This window comes from Dermatophagoides pteronyssinus, unplaced genomic scaffold (assembly GCF_027571235.1).
Source record: "Dermatophagoides pteronyssinus isolate colony J.1.1.1.1 unplaced genomic scaffold, Derpt_VIB-CSIC_2022.12 sq0004, whole genome shotgun sequence".
NCBI classification, from domain to species: Eukaryota; Metazoa; Arthropoda; class Arachnida; order Sarcoptiformes; family Pyroglyphidae; genus Dermatophagoides; species Dermatophagoides pteronyssinus.
Genome location: NW_027461528.1, coordinates 1,385,666 through 1,396,655, shown reverse-complemented (window position 1 = coordinate 1,396,655; position 10,990 = coordinate 1,385,666). Strand labels below are relative to the sequence as shown.

The window sequence follows — 10,990 nt, the reverse complement described above, 5'->3', positions numbered from 1 at the left end:
ACAAATTATTCAATTATTGAGAAAAAAATGATCAAAAGTTTATTGAAATGATTAGTGAAATGATCGGACAAAAATGTTTATGAAATCAACACACACAAAAAAAACATGAAAGAAAAAAAATCGAATTAATTTGCATTTCGAACTGGTGGTGAAATAAGAATGACACTATCACCACGTACGAACAACATTGGAATGTTACGTTTATTTGTATTGATGAATTCTTCAAATGTTTCTTCATTTACTTCGATTGTTTTATTCACTTCTTCCACATCACTTAATACCATATTCAAATGTTGATCATAAGCATGAAGACGACCACGAAGTTCACGTTCATTACGTAATTTAACATAGATTCGTTCATCAAGACTTAAACGAATTAGATCGAGTGGTTCTTCAACGGTAACCGGTGCTGTCTAAAATTTTTTTAAGATAGAAATAAACAAAGGCATGAGTTTTTTCTTTGTCAATGATATAAATGATGTATTCATCGATGACATCATGAAACCATGGTATCGATATCATTTTGATTTATATCACAAATAATTTACCTGATTTCCTTCGTCACCCATGATGTTGTTAATGATGATTATTGGTTAATGAATATCGATTAAATTCAAAATGTAAAAAAATCAAATGATTCGTAGAAAATGACAATAAATTTCAATTTGTATTTCGAATTAATGAAAGAATAGTTTTTTTTTTTGCCGAGCATGCATGCCAGATGTTCTGTGATCCTGTCCATAAAGAACGATCTTCTTCATTTGATCCTGATTTTTTTGCGATTCTCATCGTTGTTTAAATTGATAATTTTATTCAAATTTGAATTTTACTGTGATATTTGAATTTAATAAAATAATGTATCGTTATTTTTATCGACAATATATGCAACAATATCGGAGAGTAATCAATGTTATATTAGATAATTGGCCATTACGTAAACAGCTTGGATTCTATGCTTATTTACCGATATTTTTTGCTATTGGTGCATGGACAGAATTTACAATGATTCATATGCGTATAAATGGTATTGATTTTTATTCTGTTTATATGCGAAAAGAACGTGAACGTTTAGCACAAGAACGCAAAGTAAGTTTTATTTTAAAAAACAAAAAAAAAATGCATGAAATATTTGTATTTCTGAAAAAAATTTGGTAAACTTTACCATCAAGAACATTCTATCGAATGTTCATTTGTTTCGGTAAGTTCCTGGTAAAACTTTATACCTTAATTCACATGTGGATCGATTTGATGTGGTTATTTTTTGTCAACAAATAAAAATAAAATTTCAATCCGAGAATTTTTTTTTGAAAAAATGCCATTCGGTTTATCATGGTCATCATATTTATCACGTGTTATGGCCGCTTTATTAGCCGCTGCTTGTGGCTCACAATTCGTTCATTCTATTTATCGACCTTTAGAATCAGATGTAAATTTTTCAACAAAATTTCCGTTCATTAATAATTTGATTTTTTGTTTCCTTTATTTTATTCTAAAATTAAATTATACAGAGAATCGAGCAAATGTTGGATGCAAAACGAGCTGAATTGGAACAACAACAATCATCATCATCATCGACAGCAGCCACAACAACAACAACAACAACGTCTAAAATGGTCAATCAATCTTGAATACAATCGATCATTGTCGCAAAAAAGATAATTGACAAAAAAAAAACACTGATTTATTATCAAATGAATCAATAATATATAATATGGATAAGGACGAAGAGGAAAAAAGAAACAAATCATATTTGTCCTTCAAAAAAAGAGAGATATATGTACATTGATTATCATTCGAATAATCTTCGAATGGATAATTAATTCTATCCAAAAAAAAAATTTCTGTTTTTTTTTCTGTAGATAATTTTTGTTGTTGTTGTTTTTTTTGTTTGTTACAAACAAATTAGGAATAAAAATAGATAATTATTTTATAAACTAAAAATTATTATAATAAAAATAATAATAATATCAATAACAACGAAACATTTGTTCAGACAACATTTTTAATTGTGTTTGTAGGAGATAATTTTTTTTCTTTAATTGTCTGTTTGTTTGTTTGTTTGTGAGTGAAAGTGCAACCAAAAGAGATTTTTGTTTCCATCTTGTTTTTTTGTTGTTGTTGTCTAATATATTCAAAAAAATTGTAGATCGATATTTAAATTTGAAGCTCGAAATTAAGTTTCGTTTGAAGTATAGGAAATGAATTGTGCTAAATGAAAAAAAAAACAAGATCAATCGCGATACACAGTGTTTTTTTGAATATGATGTTATGGAATTTTTTTTGTTTTGAATATTTATGTTTGTAGAAAATTCATTCAATTAAAAATTCTTGCCATTTTTATTATCAATACATTTCTTCATATTTTGCTTTGTTAATATGATTCGCCAGACAAACGGCCAATGTTACGCCACAAAGCTAGAAGCAAATAGAAAAGATAAAAAGTTAATTTTAATGATCATGATGATTGAATGAAAAAAAAACAATTTTCGATTGAATTAAATTAAATGACACGCGTGATATTGTTGAAGGTTGTTTGTGTTTGCTAAACGTGTACAATAAGTATATTAATTCGATTCGAATTGATTAAATTGAATTAATTAATCGATTGATCGATCGATAAATTGATTGATTGATTAGGACAAATAAGATCAAAGATCAAAATTGATCGATATTGTTTAATAAATTATGATAAATTTTTTGTTTTGTTCATTTAATTTAATAGAAAATAAAATTTCAAATCACGTACCTGAAATAATGCAATAAAAAATGTTCCCAAACCTAATGTACTTAGATTTTCATTGAATGCATTTACAATTACTGGATAACATCCAACAGCATAGATCTGTTCCACTTGTTTATTATCGCAATGTTTTAATGTTTTACAACAACTATCGGGAAATGATAGATTTTTATTCTGTTGATGCCAATCACTATTTAACCAATCTTCATATGTATTAACACCACAACAATCGAACTATTTTTTAAACAAATAAAAAAAAAAATTATTAAGTCAAGTCTATATCTAATCTTATGTTTCGACATACATGTGTTTGAATTCGATCAAGATCTTTATCCATAATATTACCAGTACCATATTCATTCAATGTATGATTTAATGATTTTAATAGCTGTTCTTTTAATGTATCACGATATGCATAGCCAGTAATTGATAGTGCAAATATTGATCCAAATATTAGGAAAAATATGACACTCAACTGATTGTTGATTGAATAGATAAAAATATAAATTATATTAATTCCAAAATTATAACCCCAAAACTTACTATATATAATAATGTTGGACTATCGGTTGATGAAGAAAAACAAGCCAAAACTGATACAATCATCATTATCGAACCACAAATGATTAACATTGTTGGTAAAGCAAAATTAAATTGTGGTGATATTTCGAATACTTTTCCGATAGAAACACGCATCCAAAGACCAAACATTAATAAAATAAATCCAGCAATCTTGATTTTTTTTTTGTTGAAATAATAATAAATTTTTCATCATTATCAATCTATCTGTTTTTTTTATCCGAAAAATATTCCCGCAAAAACTTACCCAAAAAATTACATTGAATAACATTAAAAATGTTCGTGCGCCAGCAATACAGGCTTTTGTTTGAAAACGTTTACGTGCTATTTCTTGCATTTTTTTTGTTTTGTTGATTTATTCAATCATAAAAATTGATGAGATTCAATCTATCACGAAAAACAATACAATTAAGATATGATCCAGAAATCAAATCATCAAAAAATAAAAATCTCACATTTACACTGAAAAAAATATACGAAATTTGAAACCAAAATCGTTAAAAAAAAGTTGATTTTTTTTATATAAATCACAAACACAAGATGATAACACACTTGTTGAATCAGAAAAATCAGATTGAACGAATTCAGTGAATAAGGTGCTAAATAATAAAAAAAAATGATGGTTTACTGGTAACAACAACAACCAAATCGATGATTTGTAGTGGTGGTAGGATTCACTTTAATGGTTTTCTTTTTGCCCAAAAAACTGAAAAGATTTTTCTTTCGTTGAATATCATCACCCCGCTCAAAACAGGTACACAACAACAACAACAGCCATAAACACGGTCACAACAACAACAACAACGACGAAGAAAGACGATTATATCGGATCGAAGAAAACTCAAATATCATTAACCATACATAGAACACCACACATACATGCATGTACGACTTTCTCTTTATTAATTTTCAGATGAAATTAAAAAAAAAAGAAGAATTCATCATCGGCAAAGGTAGTGAGAAATTTGAAAATGGTTAATGTGGATACACACACACAAACACACACTTATAACTAACATCATCATCATCATCATCATGAAAATCAACAATATTCGTTAGTAGTTGTTATCTTCTTCTTCTTCTTCTTCTTGTTGTTCGTCTTCGGTGTTATTTTATTTTTTTTTCGACACTAATCTTGAATGATAAATGCACAATTTATCAAATGAACAAAAAAGCTGCTTTGATAGGTTTCAAACACACACATACACACACACACCTTACAAGGTGAAAATCATAATGTTTCATTATGGCATTATAAAAAACAAAACAAAACAAAAAAAAACATGGTGTGATATGGCATCAATTAATTGAATGTAGTAATTGTGTGAAAAAAAGGTTGAGTTTTTTTTCTGTTGTTGTTTAATTCTTGGTAGAAATTTTTTTTTTTGATGAATGAAAACAGATTTTAATCATTCATTAATTCCTTGCTATTCCGGATGATCTATAGTAACAAAAAGAATGTCTGTTTATCATATTTAGGTCGATATAGACTTGGGTAAACGTTCGAATTTATCAATTTTCCAAGAATCTTTGAGTTCACAATTGAAGATAAATATTGTTGAATTATTTTGTTGTTGAACAAAAAAATGTTCAATGACAGCTAAAAATGATTAAATTTTTTGTTTCTCAATCTTTTTTTTCTGGTTTAACAAAATAATTTTGTTTTCGGTTCACAATTTTTCAACGAAAAAAAAAATTTCGTCGTGGCAATTTTTAACCATTTAAAAAAAATAACGAAATAAAAAAAAAATACTGTTTAAGATGCCGATAAAAGATATGTTATCTTTTGAAGAAATAAGTTTGTCCTTGATCATTCATTCATTCATTATCAGTTCAAAATATCTGTTTTTTTTCAAAAATAAGCAACGAAAACGATTGAAGAAAATAATAACATCACATCACATTCGATTTGATGGATCAATTCGCAAATGTATATTTTTTATTTTTGATACTCAAGAAAAATGAAATGAAAAAAAGAGAAATGAGAGCAGAAATTTTTTTCAAACAAACAATTTTTACGTCAACAACTTAAAAAAAACATTCGAAATTTTTTTTTGGATTTGCAAACATCAAAATGAAATTTCAAACAACAGGTAGGCGAGAGTCATACACCTGAATACACACACACACACGTTTATTTATTCAATGTTTCATTTAAATTTCTATTTGTTTCCGATTTTTTTTGTGCATGAAAAAAGAAAAAAATTGTACATTTTTAGTTTTTTTTGTCAGAAAACACGAACTACAAATATATTAATATGAGATCATAAATGGTTGACTGGGCGCCAAACAAACAAAATACAAGCATTATTACGCACGTTTACGTGAATGAAATTTCATTAAGCCACAATCACCACCACCACACCACGATTAACATCATTTTCGTGGATTTCAGACCAGTCACACTATTCAATTGATGAAATGGATACAAATTTTCTTTTCCCTCCTCTTTCCCCCACCAAAAAAAGCATTTTTTTGTTAATGATGTTTGTTTGGGGATTTGTTGTTGTTGTATTTCTTTTCGTTTTCTTCCTGTATTTTCGATCGACCAGAACAATATGACGTGTTTTTTTACTGTTAGTTTGAATATATTGAACAGAAATTAATTGATTGATTTTTCGTCGATGATCATCGTCATTTTTCTTTTGTTATTGTCGTGCAGTTAGGAAAATGAAAAATTATTCCATCGTTAGATTGGCGACAAATAAAAATAAAAATGGTTTTTTCCAACAAAAAAAACATTGAACCATTCGAAAGGATAATTTTGACATCATTGGATTTTTTTTCGTGCATCATTTGTTATTTTTGAATTTTTGCATGATGATTCCGTTTTGGTTGTCAATGTTGTTGTTGTTTTTTTATTTCATTTATTTTTGGCTGATTTTAAAATGGAAAACAAAATATGAAAATATTTTTTTTTATTTATTTTATCGCCTCCGACATTCTAAATTCGAATGTTTGTGTGTGTGTGTTCTCGACGAACGAACGAAAAAAAAAACCGAAAACGTTCGATGGCTATTTTTACTCAAACATTTCATTTTGTTAAGATGAAAATAAAAACAAATCTATGTCAAGATTATAAAATTATTATCATTAAAAAAAAGGAGACCGCGAATATAAGATGTTTTTTTTTTATTTTCTCTCGGGTTAAGATCCGGTTTTCGTTCATTTTGATCTATCTAGAATCTATTTTACAGCATACAACGGGTCAAATATGGTTTGTTTTCAATTAAAATCTTCTTCGTTTTTTTTTTTAAAAAAGACTAACAAAATTTAGATCATATCAGATTGGTCAGATTTTTTTTTTTACTAATTTTAAGAGAATTCAATTTGTTAATTTTTTTGTGGATTCAAAATGATTGTCACACAAAAACACATTAATCATATAATTTGGAATGACATTGACATCGATCATTCTCACAATAATATACCATGACGATATCACCAAATGTTGTAAATGTTGTTTAAAAAACGATCTACCTGTTACGAGCATCCAATTCGAAACCATAATCAAACGAAAGTGATTGATCACATTATTCGTTATTTAAATTTTTTTTCTTTCTTTCTTTTAATGGTAAATTGAATTTTGGCGCTATATCGAACAAGAAATGGTTGGCTATTTTTACCTTTGTATACGCACACACACAAACAGACAATTATAGCCATGTCAATTCCCAAAAAAAATGTATGTCAATTGCTCGCGTTATATTTTGAATCAATATTTATCATCAACAACAACGACGATTATAACCAGTTTTTTCCTATTTTGCTTTGAATTTCATTTAGCTCGATTATATTGACCATTGAATGAACATTAACGCGTTCGCTACCAGCGACGCATATATGCGTCGTTTATTTGCTGTAGTTCTATGTGTTTTTCGAAATCTCCGGTAGCGAACGCGTTAAGAAAACATATGATTAAGCTATCCATTTAATCGAATGTTTTGAGCTTCTCTAAATCTTTTTTACTTTCTTGTTTTTTTTGGTTGTTGATATTTTACGAAATTTGGAAAAAATAGCTAGTTTTTTTCGCCCTGCAACATCAACAAAAAAAACATTGACATTCATTGAGCATTAATATCTTATTTTTCGAAATTTCGATCATCAATTTGCAACGATTTTATTCAAGAAAATAAAAATGGTACAAAATAATCATCGCCGTCGCAATTTATTGCATAATGAAACGAATGTTAATAATAAAAATAAACAACATTCAAATGATGATGATGACCAATCTATTAATAACGATAAAAATATTGGTAAACAAAATAATTCAAAACAGCAACAACAACATAGATCAATGAACAGTAATGTATTCAGTGATGATAACCGTAATAATAATAATAATGTTACTAGTATATTATCATGGCCAATCTGGTTACGTAAAATTATGATTTCAATGTCGATAATGTTTATTATTTATATCTATCATTATCATAAAGATAATCAATCATTATCATTGAAAACAACAATAACAATGGCTTCAAGACATGATAATTATTTAGGAAGTCCGATTGGAAAATTTATACAATGTTCATCGAATGATTATCATGATGATCGAATTAGATTTAAACAATGTACACCAAATAAATGTGGTCGTTTTGTTAGTGATTCGATTGTTAATAATAATGAAGCATTAGAATTACGATTATTTGCACAAACCATATTCACATTGGTTCGACCACAAGGTGGTGTTGCTATTTTTGATTTAGCTTCCGGTGCCTTATCGAATGGAACACAATTTGTAAACTTATATAAATTGATAAAACTTTCATCAAATCTTCAACAGGTGATAAAACCAAAAACTTTTGATACATTTCATATTGTACGTAAAAAATTATTACAAACAATTTCATTGACATTCGGTATTGAAAGTAATCATCTTTATCTAACTAGTCCAGTATTTTTTACTCGTATTGATTCACGACAAGCAAAAACATTAAATGATGAATATTGGCATCCACATGTTGATAAATTTACATATGATAGTTTTCATTATACATCATTACTTTATCTGTCAACATATGATGAAGAATTTTCTGGTGGTCGTTTTATTTTTATGGATGAACAAAAATTGGATAAAAAAATTTCGAATACAACTATCGAGCCGAAATTTGGTCGAGTTTCATTTTTTACATCCGGTTCAGAAAATCAACATATGGTCGAAATAGTTTCGAATGGTGAAAGATTTGCCTTAACCATTCCATTTACATGTGATCCAAATAAACAGGCTATTCTGCCAACAACATTATAGATTTTTTGTAATTTTTTTATTAATTCAAAAAAAATAAAATTTTTAATGATTTTATTTATAATTTAATGATGAAATTTTAATATTTTCTAATCGAGTCTATTAATAAGTGTATAGGGTTTTTTTCAGTTTCTTTTCATACAATGTTAATAAAAATAATAATAAAAAAAAATCATTTTTTGTCAGTCAATTCACTAAAATTTATATGTCCAGTTGATGATGCATGTTTACGTGCTTGATTTTGATCAAATAATCTATTACATTGATTACATTTAAGATACATTTTATTTAGATCAGTGTATTGATGTTTAGCTTTTGCTTTACGTGCAACATCTAATGCCATTTCAATTACTTCAAAATCATCGGATGAAAAACTTGTTTGTATTGGATTATCTAAATCATTCGAATGTACTACCAATGGATCATAATGTATACCGTCAAATATTAGAAATATACGTCTCGGATAATTTTTATCTTCACCAAAACGATTTAAACGTTCATTTTGTGTATCAACAGCAACAATTTCAATTTCATAATATGCTGATAATATTGATAGTTCAATACCACCACCCCAATGATCTTCATTACGTATCCATTTTTGATATTCATCATTTGGTTTTCCTAAAAATCCTTCATTATATGTAATCGGATCAGATCGTACTGTTTCGGCTATTAGATTACGTAATCGTGGACATTTTTCCTGTATTTCGCCTGTCAAACAAAAATGAACACTAACAAATAGGCAAGAATTATTGGCAGGCACTTCGATACGATCCATACGACGTATCAGTTTATCTTCATTGATATTAAATGGTATAGCTGGTCGAACATTTTCACGATTATTCAATGATGATTGTCCAACAATTTCATCCATTATTAATGTTTCACGACGATTTGGTATTATTTCTTTAACTAATTGTTCATCATCGACAAGAAATATCTCTTTTGGTGGATAACCAATCATTAATTTACAATTATCTGGATGTATTTGGGTTATACTCCATATTACGGATTTTAATTCACCAATTGTTGATGACATACGCAGTGTATCAATAGTAAATTGACCATTTTTAGTTTTAATACGTAACTGTAGAGTATCATTCGGTACATTGGCCATATTTGTTTCAAAAAATGAAAAATGAAAATCTAAAAAACGAAATTTTGAAATAATTTTTCAACAAAGAATTCGCGAATAATGAATTTGGCTGAGTCGAAACGCAAATATATTCAATGCAAAATCAAAACAATGAGGAATACTACTACTATATCGACATCTATTGTCAACAATTATAATTATGACCGAAAAAAAAGTTTCTTTCATTTTATTCATCTCAATATAATCAATATATCAATCTGCAGATAATCTTTATGTTTAGTTTTTTTTTGTTTATTTGTAAAGGAATTTATCGCATATCAAAAAAGAGGAAGCTTACAACAATGTACAGAAAAAAAATGTGTAAAAATGTTTGTATGGTTGTTGTTGTTGTTGTATGTGTTTTATAAAAACCCAATTTGACAAAACAACAATGTCCAAGAATCGGGTGTTTGACTTGTTTATTATATTCATTTACCACTTTTAGGTACTAATGGTAATCCTTTATCTTTACCACGAAGTTTAATACCTAATGCACGTTCCAATTTACCCAAAATCTGTTGATTCGGTATAGCTTTACCGGCTTCATATTCATTAACCACTTGTGGTTTTTCACAGATTTTTGTTGCCAATTCTTTTTGTGTCATACCAATTTTTTGACGTTGTGATGAAATTAATTTCGATACATCCATCGATACATGATTATGATGAAAATCTTCAGTTTCTTGATCAAGTTTTACAGCACTAACACTTGGTCCGGCATGTTTATTTGTAGCGGCATTAAATTTTTTTGTCGTTTCAATTGGTACACCAGATTTCATAGCATTATTTACCGCTTGTTTAGTACGTAGTTCTGATTGACGTACTGGACGTTTATTCAATACGGTCACTTTATCCCAATCGCTCATATTGATAGGAAAATTATTTCTTTTTTATTCAAAATTAATAGTTTTAATTTTTCTTTTCAAAAATTAACTTGCTCGCTATAGTCATCCAATGTTTTCTTTCTAATAATAATAAAAAAACAAGACACATCGAAGCAATAAAACTGAAAAAAATATATAAACCACGTCGTGATCCTGTACATAAATGCCGTGATCAAAGAAAATTCGGGAATTTTATTCAATATTGCGGATTTTATAAATAGAATTTTTTTTCTTCCCCCTTTTTGTTTCGTTTATAATTGGAAATTATTATTAATTCGTTAAAATTTTTAATCATAATAATAATATCTAAAAATTCTATAATTAAATCAAAGGAAAAAGATTTTGAATCCAATCGCCGTGTTGACGAATTGAACGATTGACAAGAATTTTTTTTTTTTTGT

General features: G+C 27.7%; 5 protein-coding genes across 5 annotated transcripts; 2 read left to right on the top strand and 3 right to left on the bottom strand.

Moving 5' to 3' along the window:
• Positions 1-13: 13 nt before the first annotated feature.
• LSm3 (U6 snRNA-associated Sm-like protein LSm3) lies at positions 14-722 on the bottom strand. The gene is made up of 2 exons (XM_027349092.2): positions 549-722; positions 14-413 (listed from the first exon to the last, which is right to left on the bottom strand). Exons 1-2 carry the CDS (start codon positions 567-569, stop codon positions 126-128), a joined length of 309 nt encoding a protein of 102 aa, XP_027204893.1. The 5' UTR covers positions 570-722; the 3' UTR covers positions 14-125.
• A 6-nt stretch (positions 723-728) lies between these two features.
• sloth1 (sloth 1) lies at positions 729-1,837 on the top strand. Its single transcript, XM_027349091.2, has 2 exons — positions 729-1,086; positions 1,509-1,837. The coding sequence occupies exons 1-2, from the start codon at positions 856-858 to the stop codon at positions 1,626-1,628; spliced, it is 351 nt and encodes a 116-aa protein (XP_027204892.2). The 5' UTR covers positions 729-855; the 3' UTR covers positions 1,629-1,837.
• Positions 1,838-1,902: 65 nt separating this feature from the next.
• LOC113798667 (tetraspanin-6-like) lies at positions 1,903-4,564 on the bottom strand. The gene is made up of 6 exons (XM_027349230.2): positions 3,775-4,564; positions 3,567-3,706; positions 3,284-3,472; positions 3,045-3,215; positions 2,747-2,974; positions 1,903-2,415 (listed from the first exon to the last, which is right to left on the bottom strand). Exons 2-6 carry the CDS (start codon positions 3,654-3,656, stop codon positions 2,344-2,346), a joined length of 750 nt encoding a protein of 249 aa, XP_027205031.1. The 5' UTR covers positions 3,657-3,706; positions 3,775-4,564; the 3' UTR covers positions 1,903-2,343.
• A 2,363-nt stretch (positions 4,565-6,927) lies between these two features.
• Positions 6,928-8,634, top strand: LOC113798538 (2-oxoglutarate and iron-dependent oxygenase domain-containing protein 3-like). The gene has a single exon (XM_027349093.2). The coding sequence runs from the start codon at positions 7,458-7,460 to the stop codon at positions 8,571-8,573; it is 1,116 nt and encodes a 371-aa protein (XP_027204894.2). The 5' UTR covers positions 6,928-7,457; the 3' UTR covers positions 8,574-8,634.
• On the bottom strand, positions 8,597-10,733 carry LOC113798599 (ubiquitin thioesterase OTU1-like). The gene is made up of 2 exons (XM_075819482.1): positions 10,142-10,733; positions 8,597-9,743 (listed from the first exon to the last, which is right to left on the bottom strand). Exons 1-2 carry the CDS (start codon positions 10,569-10,571, stop codon positions 8,743-8,745), a joined length of 1,431 nt encoding a protein of 476 aa, XP_075675597.1. The 5' UTR covers positions 10,572-10,733; the 3' UTR covers positions 8,597-8,742.
• Between the last annotated feature and the right edge of the window lie 257 nt (positions 10,734-10,990).

Coding starts and splice junctions, on each gene's coding strand:
- LSm3 (XM_027349092.2), bottom strand. CDS start 569: ATGGGTGACGAAGGAAATCAG. Junction 414..548: donor TGGGTGACGAAGGAAATCAG/GTAAATTATTTG, acceptor AAAAAATTTTAG/ACAGCACCGGTTACCGTTGA.
- sloth1 (XM_027349091.2), top strand. CDS start 856: ATGTATCGTTATTTTTATCGACAATATATGCAACAATATCGGAGAGTA. Junction 1,087..1,508: donor GTTTAGCACAAGAACGCAAA/GTAAGTTTTATT, acceptor TAAATTATACAG/AGAATCGAGCAAATGTTGGA.
- LOC113798667 (XM_027349230.2), bottom strand. CDS start 3,656: ATGCAAGAAATAGCACGTAAACGTTTTCAAACAAAAGCCTGTATTGCT. Junction 3,473..3,566: donor TATTCAATGTAATTTTTTGG/GTAAGTTTTTGC, acceptor AAAAAAATCAAG/ATTGCTGGATTTATTTTATT. Junction 2,975..3,044: donor TTGATCGAATTCAAACACAT/GTATGTCGAAAC, acceptor TTTAAAAAATAG/TTCGATTGTTGTGGTGTTAA.
- LOC113798538 (XM_027349093.2), top strand. CDS start 7,458: ATGGTACAAAATAATCATCGCCGTCGCAATTTATTGCATAATGAAACG.
- LOC113798599 (XM_075819482.1), bottom strand. CDS start 10,571: ATGAGCGATTGGGATAAAGTGACCGTATTGAATAAACGTCCAGTACGT. Junction 9,744..10,141: donor ACCATTAGTACCTAAAAGTG/GTAAATGAATAT, acceptor TTCTTTGTTGAA/AAATTATTTCAAAATTTCGT.